Source organism: Vulpes vulpes, chromosome 1 (genome assembly GCF_048418805.1).
Source record: "Vulpes vulpes isolate BD-2025 chromosome 1, VulVul3, whole genome shotgun sequence".
NCBI lineage: Eukaryota > Metazoa > Chordata > Mammalia > Carnivora > Canidae > Vulpes > Vulpes vulpes.
Window position 1 is genome coordinate 140,597,616 of NC_132780.1, and position 17,034 is coordinate 140,614,649.

The window sequence follows — 17,034 nt, forward strand, 5'->3', positions numbered from 1 at the left end:
AGGCCACCCATGAGGTGAGTTATACATCTTTTTTTTTTTTTTTTTTTTAAGATTTCATTTATTTATTCATGAAAGACACACAGAGAGAGGCAGAGACACAGGCAGAGAGAGAAGCAGGCTCCATGCAGGGAGCCTGACATGGGACTCTATCCTGGGTCTCTAGGATCAGGCCCTGGGCTGACAGCGGTGCTAAACTGCTGAGCCACCCAGGCTGCCCTGTACATCTTTTTTTAACCAAATGAATCCCAACTTAGAACCCAGCACCTTCTCCTTGTCCCTCGTTATTGCCAGTAGCACGCAGTCTCTCCAGGAACCCTGGTGCCTCTAACTTGAAATTATTATTATTTTTTTAAAGATTTTATTTATTTATTCATAGAGACAGAGAGAAAGGCAGAGACACAGGCAGAGGGAGAAGCAGGCATCATATAGACAGCCTGACGTGGGACTTGATCCAGGGTCTCTAGGATCATGCCCTGGGCTTCAGACGGTGGTAAACCACTGCGCCACCAGGGCTGCCCTAACTTGAAATTATTTTAATCCCTCCCCGTAACTCAGCTTTGACTATCTGCCCTTGCCAACTCTTCCTCCGACACAACTCTCCCCTCTGCCTTTTCTCACTGCCTCTCCTGGGATGCTGGAGGAGGAGGGCCTAGAGGGTCAGGTCTGTACTGCCTTGCCCCCTGGGGGGATAGATGGACTGTCCAAACTGCCATTTCCACCATGGTCTCTCAGTGGCCCCTGCCCCCAGGGGAGGCTCATCCTGGTTTGGGGCATCTGACCAGGGCTCTAGGGAGTGCTGTGAGCTTTAGCAACAGGCCTAGGCAGTGAATACCCTTTGCTGAGTCTCCTCCCCAAATATGCACCCCTCCCCCAGTACTCTCTCCATTTGACACCTGTCAGGATACTGCCAACCCGAGGAAGGGCCAGCTTCTCTGGAGGATCCACTCTGAAGCTGAAAGGTTCTAGAAATTAGTTTTCCTTATGGATGGTGGTTGTTCAATGTAGTTGTGGGAGGGAGGATGGGGGGCAGTGTGGTATTTCTTATCCTTTCAGGGAAGAAAAGTTTCAATATGGCCCATGGTCTCTTCAGATCCTACACGGGCTCGTCTCCATGTCTGTATGGAGTCAGAGGTCTCATACCCTCTCCCACCTTGCACTCTGACATCTAACCATGTGTGTGTACATGTGTGTGCGTGCGCGTGAAACCCACTAGGGCTTGGCACTAGGAGAGGAAGTAGGAGCACTGGTGGTTGGGGCAAGGAAGGGAGACACGGAGTCCTCCCCTTCAAGGCTAGCCCTAACCCCCCACCCGGGAAGGGTATGACCCAGCAATGGATGGGATGAGGAGCTGCTGAGTCTGACCCCTGTGTTTCCTATCCCCCTCTTCCATCTTGTAGCTGAAAAAGATCGGGGGCGGAGGCTTTGGTGAGATCTATGAGGCCATGGACCTGCTGACCAGGGAGAACGTGGCCCTCAAGGTGGAGTCAGCCCAGCAGCCCAAGCAGGTCCTCAAGATGGAGGTGGCTGTGCTCAAAAAGCTGCAAGGTGCGGGCCAAGGGCAGGAGGATGCGAGGGGAGAGGTGACGGTTGGAGTCAGGGGCTGTGGGAGAACAGATGGGGATGGTGAAATGGGGCCAGAGTCTAAGGGCAGTGATGGGGAGAGGGCCAAAGAGACGTGGTGGGAGAAGTCGTCATGCAACCAGGAATCAGGAGTGCACTGGAGATGCCTTAAGATTGGAAGTGAGGGAGAAGGAGTGGGAGTTGGGAGACCCCCTGTCTGTGCCCCACAGGGAAAAGCCACGTGTGCAGGTTCATTGGCTGTGGCCGGAATGAGAAGTTTAATTACGTAGTGATGCAGCTCCAGGTGAGTCCCCGTGGGATCCTCCCTCCACTCTCCCCCAAAAGCTGGGGTCCTCACCACTGGGGTGGGGAGCGGGCACAAAGCTTTGGGGATGAGGCCGGGCCCAGTGTCACGGTGGTGCAGGGTGGAGGGGGCAGGACAGCTGAGTCTAGCCTGGCCCCGCCACCACCCCCAGGGCCGGAACCTGGCCGACCTGCGCCGCAGCCAGCCGCGAGGCACCTTCACCCTGAGTACCACGCTGCGGCTGGGCAAGCAGATCTTGGAGTCCATTGAGGCCATCCACTCCGTGGGCTTCCTGCACCGGGACATCAAACCGGTGAGGGTGGCGCTACCTGACCCCCCCGCCCCAGGTCCCATGGTTTCTCCTCCAGAGCAGTGGTTGGGGCAGGAATAGTCTCTTCTAATACCTGTCCCTTCCTCCTGCTCTCTGCCCAGAGCCCCTTCTCCTCCTCTCCTGGCCTGCCAAGAGCACACGACCCTGCCTGGCCCTCTGTTCCTCTCTTCTCTCTTAACCCTTCCCTGATTAGTCCTTGAACTTTGAAAGGTGCAGGGGTTAGAGAATTGAGTGAAAGGGACCAAAGGGCTGGGCTTAGTAAGAAATTCCAAGTAGCCGATTCTGTGGCATCTTGGATCTTGGTGTTGTAAAAACCTCCAATTTAAGTAAGGGGTGAAAACTGAGGTCCAGAAAGATTGGTTGAATGGCCCAAGGTCACATGGCAAGAACAACGCAGGTCTTCTGCTGCTTTAGAGCAAGACAGTGACACTAAGCCACACTACCCTGCTGAGGAGCCTCAAGGATTGAGGGCTGGACACACACACCTCAGTTCAACCCCCAGCTGGGTCATCACTTGCTGTGTGATCTTGGAGAACCCCTGGAAGCCCTTTGACCCTCGGCCTCCTCATCTCTAAAATCTCTCAAGTCCTCATCTCACTGTGATAGAGGGCGATCCCACCTGCTTCTTGGATGCAATGCCATGACCTTCAATAGTACATGATGGTGTTTACTCCTAAACACATGTCTGGGGGCCCCATGAGGTGGGCCATTTGGGTCTGGAACCCCACGGTCACAGCTCCTATCTTCCCCAGTCAAACTTTGCCATGGGCAGGCTGCCTTCTACCTACAGAAAGTGCTACATGTTGGACTTCGGGCTGGCCCGGCAGTATACCAACACCACAGGGGACGTTCGGCCTGTGAGTACCGCCGCTCACGGGAACCTCTGGCCTCCTTGCTTGATTCCCTGACCTGGAAACCCTCCTCCAACTTCTCCTTGCAGCTGCCTAGACAGGCCCCGCTTGGGTTCAGTATGAGCAGCACCCAGCTCAGTCTATACTTGGCCTGTCCCCTGGCTCCCTGAGCTCTTGGTGGATGTCATATCCACACCGTGTGACCTGGCTGCCTACCCCAGTTGGGAATGGATAAGGGACCGTGAGCAGGGGCAGGAGGCAGGTGTACAGCTGGGCTTGGTGTGGCAGGCCTGCTGCTGATCGGGCCAACGTGGGGGCTGGATTGGAGGCAGTCAGGGTTAAAGTAGGTGGAGTTAGGCTCAGTAAGCAGGGTTGAGATGTGGCCCAAGTCAGGGGCAGTGGGTGAGGGTCCTGCTGTGTTCTCTTTTCACAGCCCCGGAATGTGGCCGGGTTTCGAGGGACTGTTCGTTATGCCTCAGTCAATGCCCACAAGAACCGGGTGAGTGGCAGAGCTGGGCCTGAGGATGCAGGGGCATTGGGGCCCAGGTCGGGGGCAGAGTGTACAGCAGAGGAAGAGGGTAGGGCGGGCAGCTGTTGGGGTGGGGAGAGAAGTATGGGGCAGGAGCTGGAAGCTGCCCCACCAGAGACCAGGGCTGAGGAAGGCTCTGCTGCCATCTCCCCATGACTTCCCCTTCTTCCTTGTTTTTTGGGATTCCGTCCTCTCTGTTCGTACCATTAGTCTGTGTGGGCTGACGAGGCACAGACAGAAGTTTTAACACTGGGATTCTACTTGTCTTGGAGGGTCAGGGATAGAGCCATGGTTTCAGGGAGACTCAGGTCTGCCCAGGGGGATTTGGGTGTTAGGCGCCCCCTCCTCAGTCCCAGGGAAGGGCCTGAGAGCTGTGGATGACTCCCCTCACCCCCCTACCCCCAGGAGATGGGCCGCCATGATGACCTGTGGTCCCTCTTCTACATGCTGGTGGAGTTTGCAGTGGGCCAGCTTCCTTGGAGGAAGATCAAGGACAAGGTGAGCCCTGTGCAGCTGGGTCTGAGGAGGCGGAGGGGGCGTGGGGGCACTGGGGCTCCATCACCCCGTGCCGTCTTGCCTCCAGGAGCAGGTAGGGATGATCAAGGAGAAGTATGAGCATCGGATGCTGCTGAAGCACATGCCTTCCGAGTTCCACCTCTTCCTGGACCACATCGCCAGCCTCGACTACTTCACCAAGCCCGATTACCAGGTGGGAGCTGCCACCTGGCCTCTGTATCCCTGGACACCTCTCTGGGGGTGACCATCCCCAGCAGCACCCATACTGCCGAGGCCCCACTCCCCTGCCAGCTTAGCCTGTGCATCTCTCCCTGATCCTCAAACTGCATGAAACTGTTTTGTGCTCCTGTAAACGGCATTCATAGCTAAGATTTATCAACAGCTGACCCTGTTCTCAGTGCTTCTCATGCATTCACTCAAACTTCAAAACAAGTCTTTGGTGATGATGTGTGTCCCTTATGTTATTATTCCAACACTTAACAGTTAATAAAGCCAAGTGCTTTCATGTATTTTATACCGAAACTCTGCGTTGTCCCCAATTCATAGATGAGGAAACTAAAGCCTGATAACATGGCTGGGAACAGGGGTGGGCTCGGGCACATCTTCTGACTCCCAAGCCCAGTGCTTTTTCCAAGGTGCCACCATCACATCCCTAGGGGACTCACTGAGCCTGACAGGAGAAGGGGGGATACATCAGCAATGTTCTGCCCAGAACCCACTATGTGCCAGGCACAAATCTCCATGCCACAGGAAACACAGCAACAGGCACACGGTGGGCCCCCAGTGAAATGGGACCCCTGCCTTGTACTGTCACCTCAGAAAAAACTCGCCCTGCATTCTGGAGAGAGCTAAGTCAGAAGCGGAGTGGGCTGGGGGCCTCTCATGGCCTACAGGTGCCCACCACGTCCTGAGCCTAGAGCCCTGGCTGTTGGCAGAGATGGCTCACTTGCACAACAGAAGGTCCTGCCTCCCCCTCCCCCAGTTATCCTCCTGGGGTTCCCCAGACCAGACAGCTGCTAAGCGAGCACAGGAGAGCACAGGGTGTGCTGACTACTAGGAATGTAGAGCAGCAGATCGGGGAGTGTGTGGGTGGGGGAATCAGGGAAGGTGTCCTAGAGGAGAGGACTGGTGGTTAAGGCAGTGCAGGTAGAGGAAGCAGCTGGTGCAGAAGCATGACCCCAGGTGGTGGCTCTGGGAAACTACTGGAGCTTTCGGGCTGCTAAGGCTCCCCCTGAGATGGTGGGAATGGCAGATCAGGCCAGGGATGGGGAGCAGGGGACAGATCTCATAGGGCTTGTGTCCCACCAGGGGGGCTCAAACCAAGATGGTAATTTGCATGCTGATTTGCATATCATGTGCATGTTTTCATTTAAAATCAATGTGCCCTTCTCCTTCCAGTGCTCCCTCTTGGCCCATCCCTGTCCTGGAAGGTCCCTCTCTTCCCCCTGCAGTCCCGGCCACTGCCCCCTCCTCCTGGCTAGCCCCAGGGTCACCTCTCTGTCCTCCCGCCACCCCCACCCCTGCAGTTGATCATGTCGGTGTTTGAGAACAGCATGAAGGAGCGGGGCATCGCTGAGAATGAGGCTTTTGACTGGGAGAAGGCAGGCACCGATGCCCTCCTGTCGACAAGCACCTCCACTCCACCCCAGCAGAACACCCGGCAGACGGCAGCCATGTTTGGGTGAGTCTTGGGAGGGACGATGGCTTGGAGGGGGGCGAGGTGACCCCTGCCTTGTACTGTCACCTCAAAAGCCAGTCCTCTCCTTCTCTTTCTACCTGGACACAACACACCTGGCTGTCTTTCCTATTCTTGGTGCTCAACAGTGGGGTTCTCGAACCCCAGACAGTGGTGCCACATCTCCATCTTCAATCTGGGGACAGAGTGGTCATCCTCCTTTGGATTTTTTACCTTACTGGGGAGTGGGGAGCCCTGAGTGAAATGAACTGAGCCCCACAGTTTGTTTCTGTTGCTCACAGGTATTCATTTAGTGGACATATGTCTTGAGCCCTGGAACCAGGGCCTGTGGGTGTCAGAGAAAAAACTTGCAGCCCCTGCCTTCAGAGTGCTCTCAGTTGGGTCTGGGATACTTGTAATGGACAGGTGTCAGTGATACCAGAACCATGTGACACGCACAAAGACAGAGGCACCAGGGAGGGGCCAGAGTGAGGAAGGCCCCCCCTCACCCCCGGGGGGGAAGAGCCAGGGGGAGACATGGGCAGGGGCTCCAGGAAAGAGACTCAGCACATCGAGGTGCATGGACCGCTCAAGGAATTCCAAAGTGCTTCTTCTCTTTAGACCCACTCCTGGCCTAAATGAGGTCAGCCAGTGAACTACCATGGAAATCTGGCAGCGCCTGCAAAGTAATGGGTCTCCTGGAGTGAGAGGGTGAAGTGGTGCTGAGCTCATGCTGGGCAGCCACCTTTGTAGTCCTTTGCCGGCCTGAGGGGGCCTGGGGATGCCCCCATCCCGGCCGAGCCCCTCCTGTGCCCACTCCCAGGGGTGGCAGTGATCTGCAGGGCCTGTGCTGGTAGGAGAGAGCACCTCTGCCAGCCTTGCCCACGGCCCCTCCCGGCCTCTCCAGGGTGGTCAACGTGACGCCGGTGCCCGGGGACCTGCTCCGGGAGAACACCGAGGACGTGCTGCAGGGCGAGCACCTGAGTGACCAGGAGAACGCACCCCCCATCTTGCCTGGGCGGCCCCCTGAGGGGCTGGGTCCAGGCCCCCACCTGGTCCCCCATCCTGGGGGTCCCGAGGCTGAAGTCTGGGAGGAGACGGATGTCAACAGGAACAAACTCCGAATCAACATCAGCAAAGTAACTGCAGCCAGAGAGAAGGACGTGGGTGGCCTCCCCCTGCTCCCACCCTGGTTCCCGGCCCGTGGCCCCCGTCCCACCCCTCATGTGTGCCCACTCCCTAGCCACCCTGCATCCGTGGCCTCGCCCCCTGCCAGGATCACCGGCGTCGACCTCCCTACACCTCCTTCACCCTGGGAAAACCACCCTATCGGCCCTGGTTCATGGGACTCCCCTCTCCTGCAGACCCCTTGTGTGGTGGAAGAGGAGCAGAGCCGAGGTGTGGGGGTCCCTAGCTCCCCGGTGCGCGCCCCTCCGGACTCACCGACAACCCCAGTCCGTTCTCTTCGCTACCGGAGGGTCAACAGCCCTGAGTCCGAGAGGCTCTCCACAGCCGATGGGCGGGTGGAGCTGCATGAGAGGAGGTAGGTGTGCGGCCAGGAGTCACCCAAGGGCGCCCTGGTCCCTTCAGCCTTCACGCAGCTGGTCTCGGTCAGTGGGAAAGATCAGACATGAGGGGGAGATAGGCGGGGACCCTGGGAGTGTTCAGGCGGCTCCATGTGGGCCTGGGGTCAGACTTGGTTAGTGAGTGACTGAGGCATGGGAGGGCCTGGGGAGGGATGGGGGGCAGTCCACGGGCCAGGAACCAGAGTAGGAGCATCTCGTGCCATGGAGGGATGTGAGGTGGAGGCAGGCTGCAGGAGGGGTAGGCCCTGGGAGGAGGTGAGGGGCGAGTTGCTCGGTGGGTGTGCTTCTAGAACCTCACCCTGGAGACTAATTACAGATGCCTCAAAGCAGCTGACTAAGATCCTTCAACTTTGAGGGAGGGGCCTGGGAGGAGAGCCCAGGGAGTGCTCTGCTCCAAGAGGGAGGGAATCAAGTTTTGGGGGTCAGGGCTCAGGGGTCTGAATATCACAGGGAGCCCTGGTTGGTGGGACAGAGAATTTAGAACCAAAAGGAACCTACAGGATGGAGGGAGATGAGGGTAGCCCATGGCCGTCAGAGACCAGAGTCTGAACCCACCTGAGATCCGGTGGGTGGGACAACTTTGGGTAGGAAGGGCCTCTGAGAGATGTCCCCATTCTCTCTTGGCTCTGGGTGGGGCTTCACCACTCAGTAGGGCTGCTGTCTCCTTTGCACCACTAAAGGGGTCTTTTCCCAAGGCCCAGCTCAGGAGGATGGGGGTCCTCTTTCCCAACCACTCAGCGTGCCTTCTCAGCCCTGCCTCACTCACAGCTCCTCCTCTGGATCCTCCTCCCAGCTGCACCCTGCCTCTGGGATGGGACACAGTGCCCCTTTGGTGTGTGGCAATGCTCAAGACAGGAGAAACTTGTGCCAGTCCCCGCAGCCACCGCAGTCCCTGCACCCATATGGGCTCTGTGCTCAGGTGGCCAACAGCCCTCACACATGCACTCACACTCATGCAGGTTGGCCTCCCTGGGACTGAAGACCGAGTTTGTGTCCATGGTAGCCCAGAGGGTTCAGGAAACAAGCAGAGCTGAGGAACAGCAGTGTGGAAGGGATGTCAGTGAAGAAGAGAGGTGGGAATGCCCTGAACAGAGTCCTAAAGAGCAAATTGGTTTGACTCCGAGTGAACCCTTGTTTCAGGGATGGATGGGCTGAAGAGAGATTTTTCTGGAAGGGAAGGTTCAGGATCTTGTAGACAGGGCAGAGGGTTTGGTTTGGGTGGGCTCTGGGGCTCTTGGGAGCAGGAAAAGGCATGAAGCAGATGAGACTGGCTGCCTACATTTCCCCCATTTCTCCAACCTCCCCTCAACCCTCGCCCCTCTCTTCCATTGGCACACTCTCTCCTTTATGTCTGTCAAAACAAATCACGCTCTGAGGAAAAATAGCCACATCAGCCATTTACATGGGAGACCCTGGGTGGCCTCCCTCAGGAATGTATGTATTTTAAGCCTTATTAAATCAATAAAAAGCTTGTGGAGAGGGAGGAGATAGGTCCCGCAGACCAGGATGGGAGGATGTTGAAAAAGCCCCACAGTGGCTCTGAGCTGTACCCCTTTCTCTCCCAGGCTTGAGGCTGGGGGAGAATAAAAGCCAGCCCACAGCCTGAGTGTGAGCGTGTGCACAACCCTAAGGGAGCTAAACCTCCATGGTTCCCAGTGGGGACACCCTGGTATTTGTGTAGCTTCCTACAACCAGCAAAACTTTGACCTTGGGGCAAGTACCTACCCTACCTCAAGATGAGAATCTCTGGAAGTAATCTGAGGTTTACAGTACAGTGTCAGGTGATAGCAAGAGATGCCCCAAGGTAGGGTCACTGCCCCAGAGTGAAAAGTCAGATGGGGCCCAGTCCTTGCCTGACAGAGCTCTTGGCCTCCTGGGGAGACAGATATGTAAACACATGTGCTCTGCTCTGGGCTGAGAGGGGTACACAGACAGTGCTGGGAAGGCAAACTAGCCCTCCAAGCAGAATGGGGAAGCTCCCCATAGGAGGTGACAGCCGAGCCAAGTGAGGCAGCAAAGAGGGGAAAGTCCAGCTGTGTGGAGACAGTGGCATACATAACCGCACAGAAGTGTGAGCACACAGGCAGTTTGGGGAAAAGCCAGTGAATCTGAGATGGGTCTGGTTAGGAGCATGGTGAACCTGGGCCTTAGCCTGGCCACCTCAGTGCCAGACTAAGGAATATGGACTTTCCTTGGGACTGGGAGCCACTGGACTTTGTTGGGGGTGGTGAAACCAGCCAGGCAGACCTGGAGGGTGGTGGTAGAAGAAGCTAGAAAAACCAACTACCAACTCAAGGGCCAGGTGGGTGTGTGTGCCCTGATGGCAGCAGGAGGGAGCCTCGGATGGAGTGTGAGCACTGGACTGGGAGCATAAAGTTGGCTTTAGGGAGATTAAGAGTTTCCAGGGTGGTCCAGAAGAGAGCATTCTTCGGGGCACAGGAACAGGTTTTCTTTTCTGCATGTTTGTATTTCTGGAATGCAGTAAACATTCATTTACATGTGTTGAGTGAATGTATGAATGAATGAATGAACGAATGGGATCTTTAGGGAGAGTGAGGTGGGGGGAGAGGGACGGTAACCCAGGAAGTAAGCAGGCCTGGCCCAGGGTGGGAGACATGCTGTGGTCAGTAGGTTCCAGGCCTTACCCGGCCACCTACTTGGGCTCCTTGGAGATTCAGAGGGGCCGGGCACTGAGCCTCACTTGGGCTGGCTTCGCAGGTCACGAATGGATCTGCCCGGCTCTCCGTCCCGCCAGGCCTGCTCCTCACAGCCGGCCCAGATGCTGTCAGTGGACACGGGTCACCCGGACCGGCAGGCCAGCGGCCGCATGGACGTGTCAGCCTCCGTGGAACAGGAGGCCCTTAGCAACGCCTTCCGCTCGGTGCCGCTGGCTGAGGAGGAGGACTTTGACAGCAAGGAGTGGGTTATCATTGACAAGGAGACAGAGCTCAAGGACTTCCCCCCGGGCGCCGAGCCCAGCACGTCGGGCACCACGGACGAGGAGCCCGAGGAGCTGCGGCCACTGCCGGAGGAGGGCGAGGAGCGGCGGAGGCCGGGGGCAGAGGCTGCCGTCAGGCCCCGGGGCCGAGGCATGCAGACGCTGGCTGAGGAGGACCCTCGGCTGACTCCCTTCCAGCCCCTCCCACCCCAGCTGAGCCAGGCGGAAGGCCGGTCAGAGATGTCACAGCCCCCCACGCCTGGCAGCCCTTCCCACTCGCCCCTGCACTCCGGACCCCGCCCTCGTCGGAGAGAGTCGGATCCCACCGGCCCGCAGAGACAGGTAAGGCTGGGCTTGCACCCCACTCCCTACCCCTGGATGCCCGTAGCTTTTGCCTGGAGTGCTCCCCACGTACTCCCTGTGTGCTCCACAGGGGCTACTGACGAAGCACCCAACAGTTGTAGGCTGTGATGAAAGTAGACAGGTGTAAGGGTACAAAACCATACTTGGGGGACAGTCGAAGCTTCCCAGGGGAAGCGCCCTCCACGTTCTGAGTTGAGTCTTGCATTATGAGCAGTGCAGTCAAGTGACAAAGCAGGAGAAAGGCCTCCCAGGCCAAGGGGACCGTGTGCTGATTACATGTTGCAGAGCAGGGGAGGTTGCCAAGGAGGTCTCTGGCCCCATCCCAGAGGGCCTTGGGGTGAAGCTAAAAGATTAGGGTTTGATTCTGAAGGCTCGGTAAACCACCCAAGGCTTTTAAACAGGGGTGTGAGGTGATCACATTGGTACTCTTAACTGATCCCTCTGGCTGCTGTATGAAAACGGATGAAAGGGCACAGAACTACGAGCAGGAAGGCCACGCGGCAGGCGCCTGCAGGAGAGTGCCCTGATGGCTTGGACCAAGGCGGGGGCTCTGGATGCGGGGCAGGGTGGACAGGAGCAAGAGGTGTCCGGGAAAGGGTGGAGGCACTGTGAGCAGGGGGTTCTCGGCCGATGACAGCAGTACCGTCACTGAGCAGTTTTGAGGGGCTGTGGAGAGACAAGGAGGTGATGCTGGAGGGCTCCAGGGCTGTGCCGCGTTCTACTCAGTCACCGCACGTTAGGTGGCTCTGCAAAATGCCAAGGGGCAGGGGCAGGGGCAGTTCTGCTGCGTGCTCGGATTGGGAAGCCTAGCCTGGGAGCATGCGGGTGCCTCCAAGAAGGGCAGCTCCAGGCAGGGCTGTGTTCAGGCCCCACCCCCTCGCCTCTTGGAGAGAGCCTCTGAGCTGAGGTCCTTGGGGGTGTGCATCCTAGCTGTGCCCTGGACTCTGGAAAATTGAGGGCTCAGAAAGTGGGAACTCTGAGCCCCCACCTGGAGAGGTCCTAGCCAACCTGAGCTGGAGGCTCAGCCAGGGCAGGGTGTGGGGCCAGCAGACTGACCGTGTTGGGGACATTCTTCCCACCAGGGCAGCACCGGGAATGCAGGGGACGGAGCCACATCTGCCCGGCTCCCCTCTGATTTTTTCCTGCACTCATTCATTTGCTCAGTACCTAGTCCTTCTACACTTCCTGAGCTTCTAGCCTCTGCCGGGCACCAGAGGCCTCAAAGGTCATGTGGTCCCACCAGAAATGCAGAGTTGCAGAGGGAGACTGACCATTGGTGGCACAGGGTAGAGAGACAACCCAGAATCCAAGTCAGGAGGCTGAGGCTCTGGACCTGGGCTTTCTGCTGGTCGCCTTCTGGTGACTGCAGGCCACCTGGATCTCAGAGAGGGAGCTGAGCTATCTGGGAGGTTTTCCTTACCTTCAGATTCCTTCCAGGTCCTGGAAAATGTCCTTCCGCTGGGGGAGTCCTGCCAAGGAGGTAGGGAGAGAGAGTTGGGGAGGTGGGCATGATCCTCCTGGAAAGTCTCAGTGTTTTGGGGTCAGGTTCTGCTTGTGCTGAGGGCAGGTGATGAGCTATATGTATCTGGAGGGGGTGTTAGGTGTTTGCAGGCCTTGGTTCCCCCACAGCCCTAGCAGCGAAGTTGGTTAGCATTCTTCAGCTGTGTGTGTGTGTTGCCGTGTCTGCTTAGCTCAGGAGTGCACTTCGAGGCAGGTTGTGCACACAGTAGCATGTCTACTGGGCATGCAGTGGGTCTGCGGGAGCACAGAGAACCCCAGAAGCTGGGATGGCAAAGCTGGAGGGCTGATAATAATCAGAGCAATGATCCCAGTGACAGGGACCAGAGCTGCACTGGGATCAGCACCTCACATATTTCACGCGTGTCTTCCTTAAAACAGTAACATAAATAAAGCAACCCCCCGCCCCGTCCCTTAAAAGATAAGGAAACTGAGGCTGGGGAGAGCTAATCCTTTAGCCCAGGGTCACCAGGGTTCAAGAGGTAAAGCCAGGTGAGTGCTGTCTGAGGCCTGTGTGTTTAGGAGAGGAGCAAACACAGGCCAGAGAGAGCCTGAGTACAATGTATGTGGGCCGTGCACACATGTGTGTGCACCCACTGGCTGAGCCATGTCAGCAGGTGTGCCTTGGGCACAGCAGTGTGCAGTGGCCTCTGCGTGTGTATGCGCGTGCACATGTGTGCGTGCATGTGTATGTCTGTGTGTGAGCACATGGGGGGGGTGACACATTTTACCAAATATCTCAGTACAGCACGGTATAGGTGAAGCAGAGACCCTCCTTGTCAAGGGCAGAGGAAGACGGAGAGTGGACTGGCTCACTTGTTCCTTCTTTCTTTGATCCGGAGGGAGTCCTGATCCAGCCTGTGTGGGGGCTCCGAAACCCGGCCGCACATGGAATCAGTTTGTGGACTCCCCACCCTGCCACCTGCCTGTGGGGAATTCCCTCCTAGATCTAGCTTGCCCTGCTCAGCGTCTGATATGTGAGCTTCCTCCTAACAGTGATCCTTAAAGATATGAGCACCCGCAATGCTGTCACCTACCCACCATGGGGAGCAGGGACAGGGATAATGTGGAACCAGGTGCAATTTTAGAGCATTTATTGTTCCTTGGTGTGAATGCCATGATACTTTAAACTTTTTCTTTACATACACCTCACTTTCTTCTCCAAGGAATTTAAGGTGCAAATTTGAAGTGGCTAGAAAGCTAAGGCAGAGGGGAAAACAGCAGAGTGTGTGATTTGGGGGAAGGATGTTTGCCATCCTTTGCCGGTTGTCTCTGGCTGATAACACAGCAGGTCAGCATTCTCTGAGTACATGGACCTTTGCTTGGCAGCCACTAGGGCATTTCTCTGCCATGTGCCGGGCAGCGTGCTGGGGCCTGGGAGGCCAGAGATGAACAAGGCTTCATGGTCCTGCCCCTTTTGGAGCTCATACTCTAGAGAGGTGGGGCGAGGATGCCAAGGTGTGGACATGGATGTTTATTGCCAAAGGCCATAAGGTAGATAAGGGAGAACTCTTCTTTGCTAGAATAGGGAGCCTGCCCGGGGAAGCTGGGTGATCTCACTAAGGTAGTACTTCAGCTGGGCATGGAAGGTGATTGAAGGGGCAGGAGCATGCTGGGATTAGCTCCCCCTGGAAGGTGACCAAACTCTGGCTGGGGTGTTAAGCTCAAGCTACACACATGTGCTGTGAGAGGAGCTATGTGCAGCTACTGAGACGCCTGTCTTTTGGATGGAGGGCCTTATACCCCTAATCTTCAGGGCAGCTGGGACCAGCTCAGAAGGATCCTAGACTTGGCCAAAGAGAAGCAGAAGGGAAAGCAGGGTGGGGGCAAAGACACTCCCATCAGAATGTTCTCTCTCCTCCCCTCTCTGGTGGAGGTTCCATGTTGGATTCCTCTGCCCCCATTTGACATCTACAAGGAGGACACTGGAGCTGAGTGTCCTGGGCCTGCTCCTCCTTCGGCTCTCTGGCAGCTGGCCCAGCCCATCCTCAGGCCCCACCAAAAGCTATTTAAACTGGTTTCAGTCACAGGAAGAGCTAGGGGTCAAGGTGGAAAAGGTCTGGTGACACCCAAGCCAGCACTTCCATCCCCACAGGCCTGGGACACACAGGCCCATGTTCCCTTTTCCCCTCCAAGGGTAGGAGTGCAGGAGGGCACTGAGCTGTGGCTCAGCCAGCAGCTGGGGAAGGGACAGGGCGAAAGCCACTTTGGAGAAATGGTGGCAGTCTGCCCCTCCTCCTACCAGTGCCCTGTTCCTCTCCTCACTCTGAAGAGTGACTTAAAGGATAATCAGAAAGCTCACACGACACAGTGTTTACTCCACCGCCGTCCAAAGGGCTGTGCACGTCCTAACACCTAAGCGGAATGACAGCCTTAGGAAGTGGGAAGCATCGCCATCCGCATTTTACAGGGGAGGCAGCTGAGGCACGAGGAGTGAAGTCACTTGCTTGAGGTCCCACCCAGGTCGGAAATGGGGGGATGCGAACAGGAGAAGCTGGGCTGCAGAGGCCTGTGCTGGCTGCCGTGGGGGCAGAGGGCCGCAGGGAGTGAGGAGTACGGAGAACAGCTGGGGGGCCAGGTGGCAGGAGCAGCTGCAGAAGGGCCTTCCTGAGGGGGAGGATTCCTCTGCCCCAGGAAACTCCGGCCGGGCGGGCCGGGCTCAGGCAGCAAGGCTGCGCGGGGAGCTGAGTGGCCAAGGTCTCTGCAAGGAGGCCGCGGCGTGAGGAGGGCCGGCGAGGAGGAGGAGCGGCGGGAAGGGAGCTGGCGGCCTGCGCCCAGGGGCTGAGGCGGTCGGGGCGGTGCGCACCCCCCCACCCCGGCCGGGACGCCAGCGCCGCAGGGGCTGTGAGCGGCGGGTGGCCCCCGAGACGGAGCTGTCGAGTCTGTGCCTGACGCCTCTTTTCCCTCCACTCTCTTGGTCTCTTTCAGTTGGAGGAGGACAGACTCTCGGGGCACTCCCTCCCGCGGTACAGCCCTCTGCGACGACTGGCGTCCTCCGTGTTCTCCTCCTCCACGCTGGAGACCGAGCATTACCCTCACCCCGGCGGCGGCGGCTCCTCCGGTTCGCTCATTCAGCGCAGCCGCTCGGCGGAGAGCAGCCCCGTGCGGGCGCCCCACCGGCGCCACGCGCCCCTGGCCGCCGGCAACCACAGACTCGTGCCCTCGGTGCTCCGCATCTCGCGGTCCCAGCTGCAGCAGGTGTGGGCCCGCTTCACCCACAAGACCTAGGCTGGGCTCCCCCCCCTCCTGGAGGGGGCAGGTGGGGGGGGCGGGGCGCAGGCAGAGACCACGGTTCCTTCCCAGGACGCAATAACCACACACACACCCATCCCGCCCCCTCGCAATACAGCCCCCCAGCCGGCCCACCGTACTGTACCGCCCCCACCCCGCCCGCGCTCCCACGGCTCGGTGCCAGCCCCATGGTGCAGGGAGCGGTGGGGCCGTTGGTGCAGCGGCAGGGGCAGCGCACAGACGCTGGGCTGGAGCCACCAGTGCGTCCAGAGTCCAGTGGAAAGCAGGGCGTCGGAGACCAGGCTGGGTCAGGTCCGTCTAGCCCCGAGTTGATTCCGTTTAGTCTGCGATTCCTTGGCAGGGCGGGGGCAGGGCCCTGGAGACTGGCACCGTCTGCACGGGGCAAGGCTCGGGCCCTGTGTCTGAGACGCGGGCCTGGCCAGCGGGGCTTGGGGTTTGTATGTGCCGGGTGCCTCCATACTCAGTGAGCGGGCAGGGAGCAGTCCTGTGACCCAGTGAGCCTTCCCCATGCCATTGTCACAGAGGACAGAGCCCCCACCTCCCACATCGGACCCAGTCTGGAGGCTGCTCTTCACCCAAGGCATGTGCCATCACCCCCTGCTGGGTTTGGTCACCTGGCCCAGCTCCTTAGGAGCTGAGGCTAGATGAGTGGGGGCCTGGCATCTGCCCCTCGGAAGAAGCTGGAGCCGAGGAGTGGAGGGACCTGATCTAGAAGCAGTGGCAGAGAGGGTGGTTGTTAAGGACGAGGTAGCACCTGTGAGCTCAGGACAAATCCCAGACAGCAGCAGCCCCACAGGTGCCTCCTCTTAGAGGCGGACTCCTTCCTGTAGGTGCTCAGCCAAGCCGGTTGGCCCCCAGGCGCCATGGTGAAGACAGAGCACAGGGTAGGTGCATCAGCCGGCGACATGGAGCTGGCTGGAGGGTCAGGATGCCAGATTGCTATGTCCTTTCTGCTCATTTCTTAGCCCCCAACCTGTCACCACAGGGACCTCCAAGGTTCCCTTTCCTCATTCCTGCCCTTGACAGCCAGCACCTGTTTCCCTGGGCAATGGAGTAGTGGTGAAGAGGTGAAGAGGGTGCCAGGAAGGGTAGTGCCTATACAGAAAGGGAAGGAAGGGATGAGACCCGAAGGTTTGCAAAATATTTATTGCATTGAGACTGCATCTGTGTATATGCTTGTGTGCATGCACGTATGCTTGTGAGTATGAGTGTGCTTATATATGAGCACTTGTGCATGTGGCAGGGTGGCCATGGATAGATGCTCAGGCTGTGCACTGCACAAATCCAGAGAGTACCATTTACATGGACCCTAGTGTGAATGACACCACTGAATCTGCAGTGTTGCAGTCCTATGTGTGGAGACATGTGTGAAGGTGCAGTGTGTGTGTCAGGGAGTCAGAAAAATATTTGTGCAGTCCTTGGTAGTTTCCTATGTACCTAGTCTCATCCTGGCTCCTCTCTCTACCCTCTTTGCCCCCTTGACTTCTTCCTTCCCAACTCAACTCCCTCAACTCCCCAGCTATCTCTGGCTGGAGTAGAGGCCTCAGGGTCCTTACCCCAGCTTGGGGATGTCCTAAGTGAGTGGGCAGTGCTGTTCGGCTGAAGTGTCCT

The 17,034-nt window shown here is 57.8% G+C and overlaps 1 protein-coding gene across 2 annotated transcripts in view; it reads left to right on the plus strand.

Moving 5' to 3' along the window:
* TTBK1 (tau tubulin kinase 1) overlaps positions 1 to 17,034 on the plus strand; it is a 40,254-nt gene that overhangs the window by 7,186 nt on the left and 16,034 nt on the right. For both annotated transcript variants that reach the window (XM_072732413.1, XM_072732422.1), the window contains exons 3-13: positions 1,398 to 1,545; positions 1,791 to 1,864; positions 2,037 to 2,177; positions 2,948 to 3,052; positions 3,480 to 3,545; positions 3,981 to 4,073; positions 4,159 to 4,284; positions 5,618 to 5,772; positions 6,674 to 6,905; positions 7,131 to 7,309; positions 10,071 to 10,632. In XM_072732413.1, the coding sequence (XP_072588514.1) occupies positions 1,398 to 1,545; positions 1,791 to 1,864; positions 2,037 to 2,177; positions 2,948 to 3,052; positions 3,480 to 3,545; positions 3,981 to 4,073; positions 4,159 to 4,284; positions 5,618 to 5,772; positions 6,674 to 6,905; positions 7,131 to 7,309; positions 10,071 to 10,632 (1,881 nt within the window). The remainder of the gene's footprint in view (positions 1 to 1,397; positions 1,546 to 1,790; positions 1,865 to 2,036; positions 2,178 to 2,947; positions 3,053 to 3,479; positions 3,546 to 3,980; positions 4,074 to 4,158; positions 4,285 to 5,617; positions 5,773 to 6,673; positions 6,906 to 7,130; positions 7,310 to 10,070; positions 10,633 to 17,034) is intronic.